The sequence below is a fragment of the Elephas maximus genome, chromosome 19 (genome assembly GCF_024166365.1).
Source record: "Elephas maximus indicus isolate mEleMax1 chromosome 19, mEleMax1 primary haplotype, whole genome shotgun sequence".
Classification (NCBI taxonomy): domain Eukaryota; kingdom Metazoa; phylum Chordata; class Mammalia; order Proboscidea; family Elephantidae; genus Elephas; species Elephas maximus.
Window position 1 is genome coordinate 30,289,076 of NC_064837.1, and position 22,867 is coordinate 30,311,942.

The 22,867-nt window shown below is 55.8% G+C and overlaps 2 protein-coding genes across 2 annotated transcripts; one reads left to right on the forward strand and one right to left on the reverse strand.

The window, feature by feature from the left end:
* The first annotated feature begins 665 nt into the window (after nucleotides 1–665).
* RASL10B (RAS like family 10 member B) lies at nucleotides 666–11,990 on the forward strand. Its single transcript, XM_049861105.1, has 4 exons — nucleotides 666–877; nucleotides 3,910–4,272; nucleotides 8,955–9,079; nucleotides 9,518–11,990. The coding sequence occupies exons 2-4, from the start codon at nucleotides 4,057–4,059 to the stop codon at nucleotides 9,786–9,788; spliced, it is 612 nt and encodes a 203-aa protein (XP_049717062.1). The 5' UTR covers nucleotides 666–877; nucleotides 3,910–4,056; the 3' UTR covers nucleotides 9,789–11,990.
* A 695-nt stretch (nucleotides 11,991–12,685) lies between these two features.
* Nucleotides 12,686–21,531, reverse strand: GAS2L2 (growth arrest specific 2 like 2). Its single transcript, XM_049859967.1, has 6 exons — nucleotides 20,777–21,531; nucleotides 18,659–18,900; nucleotides 17,663–17,770; nucleotides 16,478–16,574; nucleotides 15,134–15,386; nucleotides 12,686–14,590 (listed from the first exon to the last, which is right to left on the reverse strand). Exons 1-6 carry the CDS (start codon nucleotides 21,159–21,161, stop codon nucleotides 13,027–13,029), a joined length of 2,649 nt encoding a protein of 882 aa, XP_049715924.1. The 5' UTR covers nucleotides 21,162–21,531; the 3' UTR covers nucleotides 12,686–13,026.
* Nucleotides 21,532–22,867: the final 1,336 nt, after the last annotated feature.

Sequence of the window (22,867 nt, forward strand, 5' to 3'; positions counted from 1 at the left end):
ACAGACTGTACCTCATAGAATTGATGGTGAGGGTTAAATGAGAGAACATTGCCTGGGCACATAGTACCTGCTCAATAAATGTTAGCTACCAAGGATGCAATGACGTTGCTGATGATTGGTTTAGAATAAATAAACAAGTGATTTTTGCCCTCGACCCTGGCAAATGCCGGTATCGCCCAGGCTGGAGAGGAGAGGGGAGCAGTGACTTTAGAGAGCGGAGGACAAGCCTCGGCCGGAAATTAGCTTGGCGCCAGCCTTGCTCCGTCTTTCATGCCGCAGGGAAGGGTGAGAGCGACCACCCTTTCTCAGTCCTCCAGACACTGAGGAGGGCACGCGGATGCCCGCCCAGTAACCGACTGACCGGACTAGGAAGGGTCAGAAGGGACCTCGGGAGGGAACTGGGGGTGGCGGGAGTTGGGGATGTGAGGGCAGGTGTCCGAGTGAAGCCAAAGGTTCCAGAGCCTGTCCTGTCCCTGTCTCGCGTTCCTCAAGGTGAGGCCTAAACATACCTCCAGGAGAGTCTGGAGGGGAGGTGAAGGTCGAGGCTGGGGCTTAGGGCTGCCCACGTGAACGCGTCAGGCTCAGGGACCCAGCGGAACGCCAGCCCGGCACCCCCGCCGTCCCCCCGCCCTCCTCCTCCGCCCTCCAGCGCCAGCGGGCGGCGCGCTCCGGAGGGAGAGCAGGGCTGAGGCTTCCTGCCCCCTCGGCGGCCGCACCTGCCCCCGCGCCGCCCTGAGCCCGCGCCGACTGGGCAGCCGGGGGCGCGCCCACCTCTCTCCCCCCGGGCCGGGGAGCCGGGGGGCAGCGCCGGAGCCCGGGGGGAGCGTGGCCCCGCCGGCCGGCCGGCCAGGGCGGGGGGCAGCTAGGACGGCGCCGGGTAAGCGGCGGGAGGAGGGGGAGCGGCCGGGGCCGGGGGTGGGGGCCGGCTGGGGGCGGGGGCGGCCGGGCCAGGGGGCGGTCGGGCTAGGAGGGGGCCGGCTGGCTGGCGGGGAAGCGGCGCGGGGCGGCCACGTGAGAGCTGGAGCGGGGGCTGGGGGGTGCCTGCCGGGTGCTGGAGGCGGAGAGCGGGCTGGGCTCTTGCATCCCCCCAAACTCCTACCAATCAGGTCATAAGGAGCCCAGCATCTTCCGACGCCCCCACCCACCCACCCCGACTCGAACGTGGTGGGGACAAACATTGAGCGGACAGGTGACCCGACCCCCGGGGCCCACAGAGCCCCGGCCCTCAGTCTGGGGCAAGGACCCAGGTGTCCAGGCCCGGGGAAGGGGACGAGAGCCAGGCTTTGGCCCCAGTGTGTCCCCGGTCTCTTCCCCGGCGCTGTCTGCAGGCTCACTGCAGCGTGCAGGCCTTGGGGAGGGAGCGCTCAGGGGGCTGGGCCCTGCTTCTCCGGACACCCCCCCTTCTGTCCCCACAGTGCCAAGGGGAGTGGATTATAAATAAACACTTAGACTCCAGGACCCCTGCCAGGGAAGAAAGAGATGCAACAGTCACCTGGAGGCCAGGACAGGGCCAGCTTAGGCCTGATGAGTGCCAGGAGGCTGGCACAGCCTAGGGGGCTCTACACCCCATTCCTTCCTCCAGTGCTGTGCCCCGCTTCATTTCCGTGTGACTCCCCAGAAAAGGCTAGTTCTGGGTAGAGAGTGTGATGTCCGGGAGAATCTGCAGGTGGGGCATATCTGAGAAGCCTTTAGTTGCCACACCCAGAGAGGCCAGGAGGCTTCCATGGTTCCTTGCCCTCTCTTCTCCCCTAGGACTCCTCCTCCCCACCTGCTTGTGCTAGTTATGTAATTAACCCAGCAGAGGCTCTCTGCCAAGTGAACAGTGGCCAGGGATGCCTGAGGGGCCCAGGGACCTGGAGAGATACATGGGGAGGAGGGACTGGTACTTCTCCCAGTTGCAAACCCATATGAGTGTAAGCAGCTGTTGGGGAAAGGACACAGCATGGGGCAGGAATAGATCAGGGTCCTAGTCTTGGTTGACAACTCAACTAGCTGTATATTCTTCACTTCCCTACTTCTCTGGTTTTTACCTTCAGTGAAGTGGGGACAAGAATCACACCCACACACCACCTGTATATGAGCTCATGCAGCAAGAGGTGGTGACTTTTCCCAGGACTGCTAGGAGACCCATCGAGATAGTGGAACCTCAGATGAATGAAGAACCCTGCACGTAACAATACCCTTTTTGCCTATGAGTCGATTCCGACTCAGGGGACACCACAGGACAGAGTAGAACTGCCCACAGGGTTTCCAAGGCTGTGATCTTCACAGAAGCAGATTGCCGCACCTTGCTCCCACAGAGCGGCTGGTGGGTTAGAACCACTGATGTTTTGGTTAGCAGCTGAGTGTTTTCCCACTGTGCCATCGGGGCTCCCTGGACATGACAATACCAAAAACACCAAACCCGTTGCCGTCGAGTCAGTTCTGACTCATAGAGGCCCTATAGCCACTGTTTATTGTGAACACCTGCCCTGCGCCAGACAACAGGCTTTACCTGCCCAACCTCACAACACCCTGTGAAGTCCCTTACCCGAGGTCACACTTTGGGTGAGTGGCAGAGCCTGGTGAGCCTCACTCCAAACTCTGCCCTTTTTATTATTATACTATACATACACATACCCAGTGGATCGGTTCCTCTGGGCCAGGACAGACTGGGGGACGTTCAGCTGTGGACTGTACATATGAAAGAACATGCATCCACAGAGGAAACGTGTCCACATGCTAGAAAGCATGACCCTGTGGTAACCCAGCCACCCACCTGCCTGGACCCATAGAAATAGTCCTAGACAGGCGTTCCCAGGCATATACCACGCATATTCCCTAACAGAAGGAGAAGGTACCTGGCTATCGACCCCATTTGACACATGTGCCGAGTAAGGCTCAGATTGGTTTGGTGATTCACCCACTGACCCACAGCTAGGAAACAGCTGAGATTTACACCCAAGCTCTAAAGTCACTGAAACTGAGCAAGCAAGGAGCTAATGAGCCCATATCAAGGTCCACCTCCCTCCCCCAGCAGTCCTTTCCTGGGCACCTGCTGTGTGCCAGGTCCTGTGCAGGCTCCAGGGGAAGCCAGAGAAGCAGATGCAGCCCTTGGCCTGTAAGGCATTCACCAGCTAAAATCACTAAATTAAAAGTTGGAAGTACTGTGACATTGTTGAAAGGAGTAGCTGCCATCCCCAACTGTGTGACTCTAGGTACATTTCTTAATCCCGCTGAGCCTCTCCTCTGAAGGTGAATAACAGTACCTCTTTTTTTATCCCTTAAGGATATTGTGTTGACTAAGGATAACATAGAGTAGGTGCTCAACAAATGCGCTCCGGAGCCAAAGCGGTCATCTAGTCCAGTGGTTTTCAACTTGCGGCATTTGGAAGTATGGGGGGTTATTTTTGGTCATCACGGTAATTGGCAGTTATTTCCTAGAATGTAAAATGTCCTGTAATGTGTGGGTAGTTCCACACAATAAAGGATTGTCTCCCTACAAAATGCGAGAAGGGTCTCCACTGAGACACTGTTGTCTAGTCTCACCCCTTCAGGATGAGGGTAAGTGAGACTTGGAAGAGTTTGATGTCTTGTTCCAGACTATAGAATTGTCTGGGGAAACTGGGCTTCAAACCCAAGTCCAGTGGTCCTTCCACTCTGCCCTGCAGCCTGCCTTGGTTGAGGAGTCAGACGTGGTCAAAAGTGAGGCCATAATGCAAGTCAAGAAATATTCATCCCCACTGGCAGGATGGTAGGAAAAAATGGGGAAGGGAGGATGAAGAGGTTTTGGATAGGTGGAGAGAGGGATTCTGGGAAAGGGAGGGCATTCCAAGTGCAGCAACAGCCTCAGCAAGTCCCAGGGGTGGAAAAGTGCAGGACTCGTCCAGGGATAAGCCAGCCCAGTAAGCCCACCTCTTGTCCCCACAGTCCAGGTGGAGGCCACAGAGGACCCAGGGCAAGCAGGAGCAGCAATGGTTGGTCCTGACGGTGGCTGAGCCCCCAGCCCCTGGAATATGCAGCCCGGGGGGGCCCCAGGCAGCGGCAAGGACGCGGCGGCGGAGTGGGGCGGGAGGCATGGTCTCCACCTACCGGGTGGCCGTGCTGGGGGCGCGAGGTGTGGGCAAGAGTGCCATTGTGCGCCAGTTCCTATACAACGAGTTCAGCGAGGTCTGTGTGCCCACCACCGCCCGCCGCCTCTACCTGCCTGCTGTCGTCATGAACGGCCACGTGCACGACCTCCAGATCCTCGACTTCCCACCCATCAGCGCCTTCCCTGTCAACACGCTGCAGGTAGGAGGGCCCCGAGGGGGATGGGGAGAGGGTGGACACTAACCCTCTCTGGGCTCTGGTCCTGTTGCCAGGGCCCACGGTGGCTTTGGCAGCTCCACACTCTACCCTGGGCCCCCGGCTTAGAGCCCTACCAGGAGTCCATTCATTCATCTGCTGGTTTATTCAGCAAGTATTTGATAAACAATTTAACGTGTGCCAGGCCCTGTGGTGGGCACTGGGGGGAGGGTATAGGATGGTGAGCAAGAGCGATGTGGAATTTGCTCTCAAGGAACTCACAGACTGGTGAGACAAGACAAACAGGCAGTTATATAGTGTGTAGGTGCCACTGCTGGAGGAGATGCAGTGAGCTAAGGCAGCCAGCCCCTAAGGGGCGTGTAACCCTCCCGCCATGTTGGAGTGAGGGTGTCACAGAAGACTTCTTGAAGGAGGTGATACCTGAGTAGGATTTAGGCAGGTAAAAGGCAGCAGAGAGCAGGGCAGGGAACCCCAGGTGCCTGCTGTTATCCTGGGCTCTGCCTAGCGGGGTCTCGGAGGCTCACGCCACATTGTCTGTGCTGGGATGGCAGGAGCAAAGGCCAGGATCTGGGAAACGTGTGCTCTGAGAGACCCTGGAGACCCCAACCAGGTCTTCTGCCCAAGGCCCTTTCCTCATGGGCGATGCTCTGCCACCCGACCTCAGGGCTGGCCTGCTGGGCACCCTTCCTGCAGGGATTGGACTCAGGTGTGCCTGTCGAGGCCAGGTCCCCTTTTCTGTCTCTACCTCTGGCTGCTGTCATCATGAACGGCCATATGCGTGACCTCCAGAGTGGGGCTGGGGTGCAGGGAGCAGCCGAGTCCTAAGACATGTTTACTCACTGAAGGAGGCCTCTGACCAGACTGTGCAGAATGTCAGAGGAGTAGAAACCCAGAAGACAGCAAGGCTTGGCCAGGTGTAACTGAGCCAATGCAACAATCTCATGGGCTGGGACCGGGGGCAGGGGAGGGGCTCAGCACTGGGTACCACCTTAGTAACACTGAGCAGGAGGTCCTTGGCCCAACCTGCCAGAGACCCTCGTCTCTCCCATCCTAGGTGCTGGGGGTCGGCACCGAAGATGAAAGCCTGACGGGTGCATCCAGTCCCAGAGCAGCCACAATGAGCCGGGCAGGACAGCAGGTTGGGACCAGGGTCTTCTGGTCTCCTCTAAAGGAGATTTCAGTGGTAGCCTGAGTGGACACTCAGTCCTTGCTCCAAGCCTCCCCACTGAGCTCTATTTTTTACATTTAGTTGTATATTTTTAAATATAATTTAATTTTAATTTCAGAACAGGTAAGACACAATAGAAAAGTCCAGACTGTGTACAGAGGTACACCCAGAGAAATCACAGTCCCACCTCTGCCTCTTTCACCCCGATTCCAGCCCTACTCTCTGTAGCCATTGTCACTGGTCTCTTACTTATACTTCCAGTGTTTCTCCGTGCAAATGAGAAAATGTATCCTTATTGCCCCCCTTCTTACATTAAAATATGTAAATATACGTACTGCTGTTCTGCATCTTGCTTTTGTGACTTAACATTATAACTTGGAGCTCTTTCCATGTCCGTGTCTGGAGATCGTCCCCATTTGTTTTTCACAACTACACTGTATTTAATGGTGAAGACAGATGTCCCATAGAGACCCCTCTTGTGGGACAAGTGGGTTGTCTCCAGTGTTTTGCTATTTCAGACAACACCACAATGAATATTTTGTACGTAAGTCATGTTATACATAGATGGGTATATTGGGGGGATTGATCCCTGGAAATGGCAATGGCAGATCAAAGGATAGATGGAACTGGAGTTTGGAAGTTGTCCCCAGATTCTTCTCTACAGAAGATGCACTTTTTCTGCTTTTGCAAAAGATGTATGTGAGAGCCAAGGGAGTGTGTTGTCAAGCTTTTGGATTTTTGACATCCTGGTAGATGAGATAGGATATTCTCAGAGTAGTTTGTATTTCATTTCTTATTATGAGTGAATTGGAGCATCTTTTTGTATGCTTAAGGGCCTTTGTGTTTCTGCTTCTGAGAACTGTTAATGTCCTTTGCCCATTTTTCTATTGGATTGTTAGCCTTTCTTGGTTAATCCTGAGTTTTAGACTCTCCAAGATGTCCAAGCCTTCCCTCCTGTACACAGGTAAGGCACTCTGAGCAGAGAAATACTCTGGAAGCCCCAGAGACCAAATATAAACACCAAGAATCCTGAAGGCCATCATCTGAAAATAAAAGAAAAATACACTCTTCCCCAGTGCCAGATGGGATTCAGCCCAGGAGAGTGGCATTTCCTGGGTCTGGGCCTGACTTGTTTCTTCTCCAGCCCCCTCTCTCCTATCAGAGAAGAAAGCTGAATTAGGGGGCATATGCAGCCCACTAAAGGTATCACCGGCAAATGCATGGTTGAGACCTAGGTGGCTGAGCCTCCCTCAGCCCCTCTTCCCCTGCATCCCTGGAACTGCATTCCTTGTTCCTTCTCTGTCTCCACACAGCCCTAAGGTGATCTTTTACAATTTGGAACTCTGCATAGAGCAAGCCAGAATGAAAACTGAGCTACCTTGGTCCCCTCCCTTGAATTAAGGGGTGAAGGGACAGCCCAACCAATCAGAAGCCTTCCTCCTCTCCCTTGTAGGAGCCTTCAGAGAGGAGTGGGTGGGAGGCAGCCTAGAGGCCCCCTCCAGTAGGCAGCACGTTGGGGGTTGAAGTGGGGCTGTCACCCTCATAGGCTGGCAGCTGCTCTCCAGCCGCGAGCTTGCAGAGGGTGGGAGCCTCTCTGCGCTTTTCTCCTTCCCTCCCTTTTCCTGCTCCTTGTGCGGGGTGGGGGAGGACCCGCATACACAGGCGGTCCCAGGCTTCGGGAGGTCACTGTGTCCACCACTATGCAGTCTTCCTTGCCTGAGAAGCCAGTTAATGGTTTCCTATGGTTCTAGATTGGTCCTCAGCATCATCCCCCTGTGCCAAAAATGAAAACCTCAGCACAAAGAAAAGATGCCATATCATCTCCCTGGGGAAATCCACTGCAGAACTTCTAAGCTCTGAGTTGGGAAATGCTTTTCTGGAGTCAGACTTAACTCTCCACCAAACTTTTTTTCCCTTTTATTTATTCTTTGAGGTGGAGAAACAGCTGTAGACCTCCTTCGTGTCTGATCCCAGCCCCAAGCCCCTAAGCTGGACAGAAGACATGCCTCCACCTCCTTGTAGCTTTTTGCCTGGGCCCTCAAGGGAGAAAACCCTTTGCCCTTGAAGGCTTCTCCCGCCCCAATGTCAGGGGCCCCTTTCTTTTCCACACTGGCTGCCCGAAAGGACCCTTGCAGTTGCATCTGCTGGCAGGTTAATTAGCTAATTAATCTCTTGAGGAAACTTCTCTTCAGCACAGTTAGCCTTTCCAGTGGCCTCTTCATCTTGAAAGGAGCCCTGGTGGTACAGTGGTTAAGCGCTTGGCTGCTAACTGGAAGGTCGGCAGTTTGAACCCACGAGCCACTGCACGGGAGAAAGATGTGGCAGTTTGCGCCCTTAAAGATTTACAGTCTTGGAAACCCTAAGGGGCAGTTCTACTCTGTCCAATAGGATCACTGTGAGTCCAAATCCACCAAGTTTGTGTGTGTGTTTGTTTGTTTTAATTCATCCCGAGCTGCAGCCCATCCCTGAGAAGTTGCCACAAGCATTCAGGAAATTTCATCCCCTGGACACCCTAGGGTTCTGCTGTACTTCTGCCCTCATTATGCATCCAGTCTCAATCTTTTCCTCCTCAGGTCTCTCCTTCCCAACCCTGAGGGCAGGGTGAAGCACCCCAGGTCAAATAGAACCCCAGGTAGCCCTCTAAGGGTTAGAAGTAGGAGTTGCATTGATCCCAGCCTGAGCAAGGTGGGGTTCAGGACCATGGAGAGCTCATCAGCCAGTGGCCTACCCCCAGATTTGATTCAGGAGCATCTGCTAGGGCAGTGGGAAACCCTGGTGGTGTAGGGGTTAAGTGCTACAGCTGCTAACCAAAGGGTTGGCAGTTCAAATCTGCCAGGTGCTCCTTGGAAACTCTATGGGGCAGTTCTACTCTGTCCCAGAGGGCCGCTATGAGTCGGTTTGGATTATGGGTTTTGGCTAGGGCAGTGATGGGATAGGACGGAGCATGTCAAAATGAGGAAGGTCCTGGCCCTCCCAGGAGCTCACAGCAGAACGTGGATGCAGTTCTAATCAAATTATAGTCAAAGGGCTCTTAGGAAACAGAAGATAAAGGGAAGGGTGAGAACTTAAGAAGGCTTCTTAGGGGAGGTGGCACTTGAGCTAAGCCTTGGAAGATAGAGAGGATTTCAACAGGTTCAATACCTAGTTCAGGACTGGCTCTTAGGAGCATCTAATAAATGTACAACAGACAGGGTAGATGGATGAGGAGACAAAATGGGACATCAGGCCTCAGCTCCAGATGTGCACACAACAATGCAGTGGCCCTGCAGGCCAGACACTGTGATGTGCCCTGACCTGGCTTGGGGGTGAGGAAGCTGCAGTGCTGAGCTCCTCCATTCTGCCCTGGGTCTGGCCTCCTGGGGATGGATGGGTGTGTGCAAGGCTTGGGTTGCAGTAGCAGGTGAGAGTGCTACCAGTCTGTGGCTGGAGGTGGCTGGGTGCGAGGGAAGCCCTCATGGCTGATCTGACCCTGGCACTGGCGGGGGTGGGGGTGTTGCAGGAGTGGGCAGACGCCTGCTGCAGGGGACTCCGGAGCGTCCATGCCTACATCCTGGTCTACGACATCTGCTGCTTTGACAGCTTTGAGTACGTCAAGACCATCCGCCAGCAGATCCTGGAGACGAGGTGAGAGGCCAGGGCACAGTCCATCAGCACCTCTGTGGATGCCTCAGTGCTAGCCAGCCCCCAGGAAAAGGGGCAGTGGGAGGACACGGGTGAAATATATGTGCCATTTCGTTCCTACACACATACACACATTCACAACATTTTACCGTCCCCATTTTTGTTAACTCATTTTGGTACTCTGACCTTGGTGAGGCTAGTGCAGCTGTTAAGAGCAAGGGCCACTCAGCTATGACTTCAGGCCAGTTCAATAAACCTCAGTTTTCTCACCCGTAAAATGGGGATAGCAACAGTGCTCACATTTTGGAATCAGTTGGGCCAATTAGAGAATATAATGTACCTCAAGGGTTCAGCGCTTAGTATGGGCCCGGCAGCCCGCCCTTCCTGGGTCCGGTGGTTGTGAGACTGGCAGAGTTTTGAGATTCCCGCCCCACCCCGCAGGGTGATCGGCACCTCGGAGACGCCCATCATCATCGTGGGCAACAAGCGGGACCTGCAGCGGGGACGCGTGATCCCGCGCTGGAACGTGTCGCACCTGGTGCGCAAGACCTGGAAGTGCGGCTACGTGGAGTGCTCGGCCAAGTACAACTGGCACATCCTGCTGCTCTTCAGCGAGCTCCTCAAGAGCGTCGGCTGCGCCCGCTGCAAGCACGTGCACGCCGCCCTGCGCTTCCAGGGCGCGCTGCGCCGCAACCGCTGCGCCATCATGTGACGCCGCGCCCGCCCCGCTCGCCCCCGAGGGCGCCTGTGGCTGCCCCCGCGCTGGCCCGGCCGAGGGCAGGCGGTGCTGGGGGCGGCCTCCCACGGGACTGCGGGCTTCAGCCGGGCGGGGCCCGATGAGAACTCTGAAGGCCCCGGCCCCAGTCGCCCCGCGGCCACGCACCTCCGGGCGGGCGAGAGGCATAGGGTGAGAGGGAGCCTCCCCTAACTGCCCAGTCGTCCCTTCTCCCTCCTTCGTCTTCCTGGAATGGCCGCCTCAGTGCTTCAGTCAGTGCTGTACCCGGCCCTGCTCCAAGGGGCGCCACAGCCCTCTGGGATGGGGAGGAGGGTAGAGCCTGTGAAATGGGGGGTGGGGGTGGGGAGGTGCTGCCTGGCCCGGGCCCCCACTCGTCTTCTCCAGAGAGTGTGTCTGTTTTTCCTCATGTCGTCTTTTCCCGTGTCTCTGTGCCCAAATGTCTCGGTCCTTAGCTGTCTTGTCCACCCTCCAGTCCCTCTCCCCGCCCCCAGCTCCGCTCACAGGGCTCTCATTTCGTCCATTCCCTGGTCACAGATCCTGGCAGCTTTGGGAGGCCAGGCCATGTGACCGTCAGCACCACCGGTACAGGGCAGAGAGATACGGGCGGCCCAGGGACCACAATCAAGGGGTCGGAGGGTTGAGGTCCCAGGTCAGTCAGGGGGAGAAGGCTGAGCTCTCGCCCATCCAGGGAGACTTCCCCGCCCAGCAGCCCCCAGAGACACAACAACCTACCTTCCAGCCTTAACTAGATGGTCCGTCCCTGCCGGGTGCCCCTCACCCCCTCCCTGCCCCCAAAGCCAGATCACCCCTGGGTTAAAATTTATTTTCTTGACAGTGTGGAGAGGGAATCTCCCAAAGGATAGATTTCTTCCCATGATGCCAGCTTCCAGCCCTCTATTCCCTCCTGCTTTGGGTGGTCTGCCAGATCAGGAGATGCTGGGGGCTGGTGGTGGGCAGGGTGCCCAGGAGGGTCAGGTTGTGCCAGCGAAGATTCTATCTCCCCATCCCACCCCAGTCTGACTGCCCCAGACTCTGTCTCCCTCAAATCTCAGATGACTTTGGTAATCTACAGAGAAGCAGAACCAGGAAAAGAATTAGGGGGACCCCTGTACTTTGGGGAGATACACCCGCAACCCGACCCCAGGATGGAGGCCCTCAGGTCTCACCTTCCTGTCTGGGATCTGACATCCCCTTATCCCAACACCACTCAACCTGACTCACTCCGCCCCGTTTTCGCCACCGGCTGTGTTGCCGGGTTTCTACCTCTCGTCACTGGAGCTGATCACTGTCAGTTTTGTACTGATTTAGAAATAACAATAATAATGATGAAGATACTAGGAACGGCCTGAGGGAATGCTGAGGGACTTGGAGGGAGGGAGAAGTGGTGCCATGTCCCCTTCGTCCTGGCCAAGGGAAATTCCCCTCAGGGCTGAGCCCTCAGCCCTGGTCTGGTGGGAGGACAGCAGTCCCTTGTCAGAGGGGCAGATGAACAACTCAGCCTCCACTTGGCTGAGGCTGCGGCACATGGACCAGGAATTCGGGTAGCCCGGAGTGGTGATGGAAAGGAGTCTGGGGAGGAGGTCATGCGTGGGGAGAATTCCCCACTGAGATCCAGCGTGGGAGGGAAGTGATCCTTCTGCTTCCCCAGCTGAACCCCACTACCCCCACCCACAGGAGTAGCACAGTTCTAGAGCTCCCGGGTCCTAGTCCCTGCAGTGTTGCGTGACTTTGGGCAAGTGACCTGCCCTCTCTGAGCCTCCCTCTGAAGAAGAGGAGATGGCTCCCCTTCCCCACACTTCTGAGTGGCTGGGAGGGTAAGGAAGAGGGCCTGCCCCGTTTTGTCCTCTCCATCCCCGCCTGTGGTTCACCAGGGCCACCGGGGGAGGGCTGGCAGCCAGCATTTCCCTTGCCCTGTCACCCCCAGCTCTGAGGCACCTGAGGGGGGTGGGGGACCCAGGCCTCTGGCTGCCCCTGTGGGAGCCACTGGAATGTATTGCCTGATCGACCCCTGACACCCCCTCTGCTTCATCCCACGTCTTTGATTTTGGATCCCTCCACCCCCATTCTGAGTCTCTGTCCTTCCTCTTCCCTCTCCCCCCTCCCCAGGGTTTCCCACCACAGGGTCTGGAAGTGTGTGTGACACCCATCGCACTGTTATCAGAAGTCAGAATAAAAATCAGGGAGTGTTTTCCCTTGTTTCTGTACCAAAGTGTCAGCTCTGTTGCTGCTGGTGGGAGGGGAAGGGGTCCCTCCAGGACCTGCCTGCCCAGCTCCTCTCTGAAAGGAGAGGAGGGGGATGAGGTGGCCCTGAGCGCCAAAGCCCAGGTCAACCAGGAGAGCAATGATGAAGCGTCTGGGGCTCAGGATTTACTTCCTCCCATTAATTAAAACCATGGGGGGGGGGCATAACTTCTCCTCCCCATTACTTTTCCTGGAAAGCTTTCACAACTGGATCAGTCCCAGCTTCTGCTTCTGTGTCTGGTCCTCTCCACTCATGGCTGAGCCTTTGAGTCTCTGGATCCTAACTTCACGTATGTAGATGTGTAAGGAATGCTCTCACCCACCCCTCTTGATGCTGAGTGGTTCCCAAACCTAGAGCAAAGCTTTGAAGTTCTTGGCAGGAATGGTCTGCAGGACTATAGTGGGGCTGTCCTTGTCCCTGTCCCTGAGCTGATGCACCAGCCACTTCCAGGAAAGATGAGTTGTCTCTCAGGTTGGCTGACTGATGAGAGAAGCTTCTCCCCACCCCCAGCTCCATCCCCCTCATCCCCTTTTCCTCAAGTGTGGTGTCATCTGAAGCTACACCTTCCTGCACCACTGCATCCTAGAGTGAGGGACCCAAGAAGTTGGTGCCTCAAGGAGACCCACATGTTTTTAATAACTTATATGAGTTGTGGAAACAGGTAAGCATGGCCAGAAACCAAAAAACAGGAGTTTGGGGAGATGTCTTGGGGGAGGAGGTGAAAAAAGATACAGGGCGGCCCCACCACCCCTCACCTAACTGGAGCTGGCACAGAGTGATGGTTTTCTCCTTTGTTCAAATGAACAGACTGAGTCTATATGTGTCTTCTGACCCCCTCCTGGCCAAGGTGCTGTATGGAGGTGAGGGACCTTCCCGTCTGTTCCTGTAGCTGGGAAATCGATGGCTACGTGGGCATCCTTTGTGTTTCCCTCTGCCTGCATACCCCCAGCTCAGGGATGAGAAAGCCCCTCCTTAGACCCAGGACTCCTCCTCAGGTGGGCGCAGGGTTTGGTCAAGCTGCTGAGGCCTCAGGTCCTCAGGAGGTGGAAGGCTGCTCTCCAGTATGGTGGCTGACTCTTTCTTCTCCATTCCTTCTTCCTCCTTTCCCCCCTCAAAGGCCCCATCCACTGGGGGTGCCTCTTCTCCCTTGATGCCTAGTGCTGCCTTTGACAGCCTGCACCTGGAGGGTGCCCTGGCTGGACCCAGGTGGAGGTAAGCTAGCGGCTTGGGGATGCGTGAAGGCTGCTTCTCAGGCCTATGGTCCCTCCGGGGCCGGATTCTGGGCCTTAGCTTCAGCTTGTAGATGGATGGGACCCTCTGGGGCTTCCGGAGTGTTCTCTTGCCCTTGTTTGGACATGCCTTGGCTTGGTCAGAATTGGGGTCCAAGGGCAAAAGTATGGGGACCTCTGGGCTGGCAGATACAGTCAGGGCTGAGCAGTCCTGCCCTCCTTGGGATGGTACCTTCCTCATCCCAGTGCCGTTGGCACTCAGGGTTGCTTTAGTCCTTGGCCCATTGTCTCTGACTCCCAGCTTCCCTTTTGGGCTTCCTGGGTCTGGGGTAACAGCTGACTTACGGGACCCTGTAGGGGCTGCCCCCCAGGCTCCCATGTCTACTTTAATGAGGGGTGGGGGGCCCTGAGTCAATTCTTGAATGACTTTGTCATAAGGATCCGTAGGCTCTGGCCAGCGCCCACCCAGGCTGGGGACATAGACTCCACTGCGAGGAATGGTCCCAGATCTTGTGCCCAGGGGACGGGCACCCCCTGCCTCCAACAGCTTCATGTTGGCCAGAATCTCCTCTTCAAGGCTATGATAGGTGGCTTGCTGCTTGGTCCTGCCCAGGGGCAGAGGTGTGTACCTCCCCTCCTGCTCCTGGGGGGCCTTTCCCCAGGGTTCTCTGGCCTCTGCTGCAGCCTGGAGGTCCAGCTTCTGGTCCCCCTCCCCTGTCCCCACAACGCAGTTCCCATCGCTGGACACAGCTGGGTGTCTGTCCCCAGCCACAGCCCTTAGTGGGATGGGGCCTCTCTCCAGCTCTGTCATGGGAGCACCACTTTCAGTACCTGGAAAACTTCTTCCTGGAGTGGGGGGACGGGCAAGGGGCAGCCGGGTGGGGATCTTGGTGGGTCCTTTAACAGGAGATGGAGAATGGTCAATTGCTGACTCCCTGAGCTGGAGGGAAGCACCCTCAACCTTACCCCGAGGTGGCTGCCTGAGGCTCAGGTTCTTGACTGGGCTGGAGGAACGAGGCAGGGGAGATGGTCCTCTTGCTGGTGTCCTTTTAGTGGTCACCTCGGGGGCTTGTAGTCTCTGGGGGGTAGGGGCCCTGCCATGAGTTCCCCGACTGTCTGTCTCCTCATGGACCCAAGAGGTGAGAGTCCTTCCCCTGAGGAGTTCAGAGGGGTGTCTGTCTTCCCTCTTCCCTGAGGACACACACTGTGAGTCTTGGCCCCTATGGGTGGATGAGGATCGAGGGCTGGATAGGCTGTCCCCAGCTGGCAGCTGCCTCCGAGATGGGGTGAGTGACCTCTCCTGGCACCTGAAAGGGAGAATCATAAGGCCAGAAAGGGAAACTCATAAGGCCAACAGGGTCACCTAGTCCAGTCCCCTGCCTCTGGAAAGGGATGGTCTTTCTGTGGCCAGAATAGCAAAGGGGCCTTCCTAGACTTCACCTCTAATGAAGGAGATGCACCCTCTTCATCCATGACTGCCCAAGTCTTCATTATGTCAGCTCCCTGTGTAGCTGATAGAAGGAACAGAAGGAAGCCTGGTCTGGGCTCAGGGTAGCTGCAGATCTCACAACTAAGGGGTGGGGTCCCTTAGTGTCTACCACAAAATGGCAGAATGACCTTGGGTAGGTCCTGTTCCTTTTCTGGGCCCCAGCCTCCTCATCTGTGAAGTGGGATGGGGTATGAAGTAACTAAGATGCCTTTTTTGTTTTGAACACCTGAGGTCTTGTTGCAGTAGGGGGTGAGGGGCAGTGCTGTGAGCTCTGCTCCCTTTTATGTGGGGCAGGTTGGGGTGGCCTGTGAGAATGTGGACCCCAAAGGAGAAAGAGGCCCTGCCCTGTCCCTCCGTGTACCTCAGGGGTGCCGCCATCTCTCTGAGGATGCCCATCCCTGCTCCTCGTTCACTGCAGGGGCTGGGGGAGGAGGAGGGAGGGGGCCTCAGCTTTCGGCCTGAAGAGGTGTATGTCTTCCAGTCCACAGGGGGCAGTGGGCTCTGGGAGCGGCTGATGGTCATCGTGGGCTGGGGCTGCAAGGGCCCATCCTGCACCCTCACTTCATGCTGCACCGGTGGGGCTGGGGGCTTCAGCAAGCTGCCCGGCTTGTGTGCTACCAACACAGCCCCAGAGAGAGGAGAGGAGAGAGGGTTAAATATCCTGCTGATATGACCCATTGTCCTCTCCCACAATGCCCCATTCTGTTCATCCCACTTTCATCCCACGTTATAGACAGTGGGACCTACAGTGGCAGCGCAAGAATGTTCTGTAGAAGAGGCCTGCTGTTGCTTTCAGGTGCTGTCAAGTCGGTTCCAACTCATAGCGACCCTATAGGACAGAGAAGAACTGCCCCATAGGGTTTCCAAGGAGCGGCTGGTGGATTTGAACTGCTGACCTTTTGGTTAGCATCGAAGCTCCTAACCACTATGTCACCAGTGCTCTATAAAAAAGCTCTATAGGAGGGGTTTATAACAAACAAATAAAAACCCATTGCCGTGGAGTGAATTCCCACACACAGCGACTGCATAGACAGAATAGAACTGCCCCATAGAGTTTACAAGGAGCATCTGGTGGATTCAAACTGCCAACTGCCAGCCTTTTGGTCAGCAGCCATATCACTTAACCACTACACCACCAGGGTTTCAGGGGATGTCATTTGGTAGAGGCCTGGACTGGGGAACTTGTTTTAAAGCTGTATTTGTATTGCAAATCTACTACTTTTGCCTAGATTGTAGGCTTCTTTAGGGTGGCAAGAATTGCTGATAGAGATTACAAAAGAGCTAAAGACCCCTCCAAGCCACGCTTGGTGCCACCATGGTGGACCCTAGAGCCAGACTACAGCGCTTCAGAGAGGCACCCTGACCAAATGCGTGTGTTTGGTGCCACCTTGTGCCTACAATTGGTACTGCACCATAACGTGCGCGCGCGCGCCTACTATTGGTACTGCACTATAACTGCCCAGCTTTCCTCCACCTAGGACTGGGGAGAGGGCGCTACACCTGTGCCTTCTGTAGAATCTTCCAGCCTTCATCCCCTACACACGTCTTGCCTTCATATTCCGCCTTTTCTTCTGTCTGGGAACAACCTCTCCTAGCTTTCTCCTTGGAACTTGGAGATCAGACCTACATCCCATCTCTCCTTCCAGCCTCCCAACCCAGAGTTACCCCTCTCCCACCACAGGGAGGGGAATCTCAGGAGACTCACAGAGGGACGTGCACCGGCAGGGGTCATGTTTGTCCAGGTAGTGGCCAAGTGTGTCCCAGCCACCACCCACACGCACCATCACGTGGTTCCGGAGGATCTGCAAGAGGCAAGGGTGAGGTTGAGGATAGGGTAGAGGGCTCCCCCACTTCTTGGGCCACCTTGCAGGCTTCCACACCCACTAAGAGGTATTTCCATCCTTTGACCTGCCCATTGCACCCTTGTACACAGGTGTAGCTTGAACGCACACGTCTTGAAGCCTTCATCTCCTCTATATATGGCATTGGGTAACACATGTTGTCAGGGTAAAGGAGGGGCTGACTAACAGAAAGTTGCCCTACAACTGGGCAAGGATCTCACAAGCATTGTGTAACTGGATCCCAGAGCACTGCCTTCTCTCCCTTCCTTAGAAAGGGGTTTGCACCAGCACATGCTTTATCAGAAAGGAGCCCTGATTACCTCTGGCTTTGCCTCTGATGTGTGTAAAAGAACCCAAGAGTGTCCCGGCCACTCCCCTCTGGGGCAGGTCACATAACCTCCCCAGGCTCGGTGGGGGCACAATTCCTTGCCCTCACCTGCTTCACAGGAGTATTGCTCCGGGGGCTAGGTGAGGACCCAGGGAGCTGCCTCTGCCCCAGGTGTGGCCTGTGCCCAAGGGAAGGGCTTGGCCATGCCCCTAAGCTACTGGCCGCACCCCTCGGTACAGATGTCCCTCTGACGGTTTTGGGGTGGGGTACTGGGAAGCACATTGCAGACCTGTACTCCTACTCACTGTAGGACGAACCAAGCCAGGCACCCACATGAGGGGCAGGCTATGGGATCCCTGTGGTTGGGGCCATGTACTGAACACAAACTTGGGGCTCTCATCAAGCCAGGGTGGGGTAGAGGGAATGGAAAAGTGAAAGTACCTTCTCCATACCCCTCTTCTGCCTGGAGACATCACCTCGGTTAGGCTAAGGTGGAGGCAGATAGAAGGTGAAGAGGTGGTGATTCTGGCTGCCCTGATGGGAGGAGGGGATAGACTTGCCGCCTGGAATTTCTCCCTGGAAGAAGAGAGCCCCAGGGCCTGATAACTTAGGGGTGAATGGTGACTTCCTGCCCTTGTCCCCAGGCTTGGGCAAGGCCCCGTGGAAGGAAACCCTATTCTGTTGACCACGGGTGCCCTTCCACCCCCAGCCCTGGACTTACTCTGATGAAGATGAGGGTGTTAGAGTCCCCCACACGGTACTTCCCCTCGGACACCTTGACCATGGAGAACTGAACGGGGCATGTGCAGTGGCTCACAAGACTCTGCACCTGCGGGGAGAAGGGTATGGGCTCAGCCTTCCCTCTGCCCAGACTCCAAGTTCCTTCCCACACTGGTCAAGCACCATGGGGGGCCACCTACTCCCCACCCCGCCACCCAGGCTTCTGGATGGGGACTGAGAAGAGGGAGAGAAGACTCTTACTGTCCCAGGCAGAACAAGACCTTTAGCGACCACCTACTGCCCAGCATCCTCATGGGGCAGCTGAAGGAGGCTGTGGAGTGGTTAAGAAGGAAGGTGGATGCGCAATCTGACATGCTTGGGTCGGTGTTCTGTCTCTACCGTGTCATATGCGTTGGCCAGGTTAAGGAACCTCCCTGAGCTCCAGTTTTCTCAGCGGTGAAAACGGGGTTAATCACAGTAAGAGTGAAGTCATAGTGTAGTCATTACAGTAAGATGAAGCCCTGTTTATAGGCCAGACACTGTTCAGGCACTGACATGCATTGGCTCATTTAATACAACAGCCAGAGAAGGTTTCTCTCTTCCCTTTACAGATGAGGAAACTGAGGCACAGAAAGGTTAAATGATTTGCCCAAAGTCACACAGCTACAAAGCAATGGAACTAAGACTTGCACCAAAACCCCAGCGTCTGTTTTTACAAACCGTGCACAGGGCTGTGGTGTGGGTCAGATGAACGACGTGCAGAGTGCTGGGTTTATAATAAAAACCTAGCAGGAGGCATAGCCAGGACTGCCTGTGATTGGGGCCGAGGCTCAGAGTGGAACGTGACTTACTCAAAGCCACACGGCGAATTCGTGACAGGGCCGGGACTGTGCCCAAGAAGGGGGTGACTCAGAGCCGGTTGTAGGAGGTAGAGGGGGGTGGTGGGAAGGAATGGGGAGCGGGGCAGGGCTTGGAGGGCGTGTCCCGAGCCGCTCACCATCTGGTCCAAGTTGCGGAAGTGGCAGGCCCTGCGCGCGGGCGGCGCGGGCGGCGGCGGGTCGGGCGGGGGCAGCGCCAGCTCCCGCCGCAGCTCGGCGTCGATCTCCTCCTCCAGCTGCACCAAGGTAGGCGCCGCGACGCCGAAGCGCCAGGCCCGGCGGCCCACCTCCAGCAAGCACAGTACCACGTTCTTCACGTTCTTGCGCAGCACCAGGTCCTCGGTCTCGAACATCAGCACCTCTGGGGGGCGGGGGAGGAGGCAGCGTGAGCCCCCTGCTGGCCTCCGGGGGAATGGGTGGGGGATGCTAGCTGCCAAGAGTGGGCTCGGACAGGACACTCGGTGACTCTGCAGTCCTGGGGACTGAGGCCAGAGGGCGGGAACGCCCTGGGAGCCTCCTGGGATGGGGATGGCGGGCATGAGGGTGGTTTGGTCTCAGGATCTTAGGGCCAAGCCAGCCTCCAGGAGGGGTCCCAGCAGCATTGCCCAGTTACTGGGTGTAGTCAGGGTGGCCCATGTCACAGAAGAGGTAGAAGTTGGAGGAGCGACACAGGCAAAGCAAAGGAACCTGGAGCCTGGCTGTGGGCCCGTGGCAAAGGGTTAACTCCATCTTGCCTTCCTCAGCCAGCTTGCCAGGATGGGTCTAGGAGCAGGAAGCACTTTATTATACTCCCCACCCACCACACACCTCCAATATCCACCAGGCATCTCAAACTCAACCCCTAGGTGGGCCCTGGAGCCGGACTGCCACTGTCAGAGTCCTGCGTTTCCCACCTGCCAGCTGTGTGGGTCAGTCTGTGAGCTAGTTTCCTCTCCTATAAATGGGGGTGTAGTCTTCATAGGGTTGTTATGATGATGATTAGATGAGCTGATAGCTGTTATACATCTGCAGAACAGTGCCTGGGCTGTGGTGGGCCCTCAATAAAATGTTAGCTTTTATTAACTCTCTAAACCTGCTCCTTGAGACATTGGTGATTCAGTGGTGGAATTCTTGCCTTCCATGTGGGAGGCTTATGTGTTGCTAAAGGCCTGGTCATCTACTTGCAAAAAGCAGCCATTGAAGACCCTGTGCATCACAATGGTCCAATCCACAACCAATCATGGGCATGGTACCGGACCAGGCAGTGTTTTGTCCTATTGTGTGTTGGGTCCCCATGTGTTAGGGGCCCACTCAACAGAGGCTAAAAACAACAAACCTAGCCCTCACTACCCACCACTAACTAGCAGCCCAGGCTCTACCCCTTCTCTCTCCTCTGAAACATCCCACCTCATCCCACGGTTGGGTATAAGGCCAAGGAGTTGAAGGATCCTTACATGTCCCCCCCCCCGAGCCCTACAAGCCCCAGCACGACCGGGCCCCTCCCAACATACCCCCTGCCTCTTCCCCTGTCCTTTTCCCACCCCACCCCAGGCCTGTGCCTTCACAATGCCCTGCCTGGCTTTATCCTGGGCATCCAAACACTAAACCTTTTCTGTGCCTTCACCCTTGCTGTCCCCCCACCTAGAATGTCCTTTCCCCCAGACTTCTTCTTCGTCTTCAAATCTCCCGCTTCTGTTCAGGGTTTCTCAGCCACCACTGGCACCTCCTCAGTAGCTGTTACCTCCTCTGGCTCCCCAGTACATACACGGGCATTTATCACATCAGCTGTGATTTACAAATCTACACACCTCTCTTTCTTCCTAGACCCCGAACTCCTTGCGCATTGGGTCCTTAAGGCCCAGCATGATGCTCAGCACAAAGGAAAAAACAAAAACCAAACCCACTGCCTGTCGTCAAGTTGATTCCGACTCATTAGTGACCCTATAGGACAGAGTAGAACTGCCCCATAGGGTTTCCAAGGAGCGGCCGGTGGATTCGAACTGCTGACTTTATGATTAGCACCCGTAGCTCTGAACCACTGTGCCACCAGGGTTCCAGCACAAAGGACGTGCTCAACAGGTTTTTTTTTAAATGAATTAATTAATCAGCACATTTATTTATTGAGGATTTACTATGAGATGGGGAAACTGAGGCATGAAAAGGGATGAGCTGGCCCAAGGAGAATCTGAAGGAGGATCCAGGAAATCCTCACAAGATAAGGGCCCAGGGGAAAGAAGGGAGGAGTCTAGGGTGGTTACCTTGAATGCCCATCTCCTTGCGACACCACTGGATGAAGTTGGAGACATTGTCCCGTGCCTGGAAGGTGCCCGGCTGGGCGGCCTCATTGCAGGAAACTCCAGCTCGGGGCATAGGAATCCTTTGGGCTTGGGCAGGTGCCTCAGCCAGGAAGGCCAAGGCAGCCTCAGTGACAGTGTTGGCATGCTGGCACAGTACCAGGCCCGTCTCCAGCACCTGCAGGAAGTTGGCCCCATCTATGTCCAGTCCATAGAGATCTTGCAGCCACTCAGCCAGGTCCTCCTTCATGGCCTCTAGGTACTGCTCGCTGGACTTAAAGGGCCGGATGCTGCGCACAGGAGGCCCCTGGACCCTGGGCCTCCTCCCGAGCCCCCTGGGCTGGAACATGGCTCCACCGTCAGCAGGTGAAGAGGCAGACACCTCCTTTCTCCCACTGCTGGTCTTCACTCTTGCCACCTGCTGGGTCTTGGCCCCGTCCTCCCTGACTCAGGGGGTCCCCTTCCACAGCCTTTGAGCCCAGGACTTTCGGCTCTGCTATTTGCCTCTAGCTTCAGCGGCCTGGCCAGGCCCAGCCCCCAACCCCCCACATTCCTCAGTGCCTGCCAGAACTTTCTCTGCCTGCTGGCCCTGCAGCGACCTCACTGTCTAGCTGCCCAGTCCATGTAGAGTTCACCACCTCCCAGGATGACAGAGGTGAGGACACTCCTTTCTCCTCTGAGGGCTGGACAGGTCAAGCGGGCTGCCGCCCACCCCCCACCGGCCGCGGAGCCTGGTGTGGCGGCCTGTCTCTTCACTCTGCTTTCTTCTCCTCTCCTTGGAGACAGCAGCTGCTACAAACACTCCTTGTTAACCCTCCCTGCAGGCAGGCAGGCAGGCAGGCAGGCAGGCGGGCAGGCGGGCAGGCAAGGACTTCCCTGGACAGCTCACCCTGGAGCAGATGGAGCAGGGAGGAGAAACTGAGGTTGGCTTCTCTCACCAGCTTGATGAGGTGGGAGCTCCTGGGGAAGGGGGGAGAAAAGCAGGGGCAGGAGTTGCTGTGAACATGGTAGGATGGGGATGAAAGGAAAGCAGTCCAAAGACATGAGTCCCGGACCTATTTCCTAAATCCCTTTGTGAACTTCATGTCCTACCTAGCCTCTCTGTGCCTTAGTTTCCCCAACTGTAAAATGAGAATAATAATATCTACTTCACCGGGGGTGTTGTGAGAAATAAAGGAATAATACGTGTTTGGCGGAAACCCTGGTGGCATAGTGGTCAAGTGCTACAGCTGCTAACCAAAGGGTCGGCAGTTCAGATCCGCCAGGTGCTCCTTGGAAACTCTAATGGGCAGTTCTACTCTGTCCTATAGGGTCTCTATGAGTCGGAATCGACTCAATGGCACTGGGTTTGGTTTGGTTTGGATGCGTTTGGCTGCTAACCGAAAGGCTGGCAGTTCGAATCCAACAGCTGCTTCTTGGAAACCCTATGGGGCAGTTCTACTCTGTCCCATAGGGTCGCTATGAGTCGGAATCGACTCGATGGCAACGGGTTTTGTTTTCCTTTTTGTATGTAAAAATATAAGGCCATTGGGATACACATACACATGCACACACACACATGCACACACACAAGCACACACAGGACTGGGTGGGCCCCAGCCCTCAATGATTCTCCCAGCAGCCCTGTCTATGATTGCAATCCCCAATTCCTTTGGTGCATCTGCTCCACCCCCCATTCTAACCATGTGATTCTTCTAGATCCAGCTGTCAAGCAGTTCCTCGTTGCCAGAGCAATTCATTCATTTGACAAACATTTCTTGAGCACATACTATGAGCCAGGCACTATTGTAGGCCTGAAGATACAACAATGAACAAAAAAGACCAAGTCCCTGGGGTTACTTATGTTTTGCTGGGTGATGAGTGACAGATAATAAACAAATCTGTAGTAAATCAGGAAACCCTGGTGGCATAGTGGTTAAGTGCTACAGCTGCTGACCAAGAGGTCGGCAGTTCACATCCACCAGGCGCTCCTTGGAAACTCTATGGGGCAGTTCTACCCTGTCATAGTTCCGACTATGAGTCAGAATCAACTCGACGGCACTGGGTTTGATTTTG

Bases quoted from the DNA above. Each gene is read 5' to 3' on its own strand.
- GAS2L2 (XM_049859967.1), bottom strand. From the start codon at position 21,161: ATGTTCCAGCCCAGGGGGCTCGGGAGGAGGCCCAGGGTCCAGGGGCCT. The intron at 15,387-16,477 runs GTGAGTCTCCTG...CTGTGTTGGTAG, and splicing joins CTGCCGGTGCACGTCCCTCT to CACACAAGCCGGGCAGCTTG. The intron at 14,591-15,133 runs GTACACGGAGGG...TCTCCCTTTCAG, and splicing joins GAGATGGCGGCACCCCTGAG to GTGCCAGGAGAGGTCACTCA.
- RASL10B (XM_049861105.1), top strand. From the start codon at position 4,057: ATGGTCTCCACCTACCGGGTGGCCGTGCTGGGGGCGCGAGGTGTGGGC. The intron at 4,273-8,954 runs GTAGGAGGGCCC...GGGGTGTTGCAG, and splicing joins TCCCTGTCAACACGCTGCAG to GAGTGGGCAGACGCCTGCTG. The intron at 9,080-9,517 runs GTGAGAGGCCAG...CCCACCCCGCAG, and splicing joins CAGCAGATCCTGGAGACGAG to GGTGATCGGCACCTCGGAGA.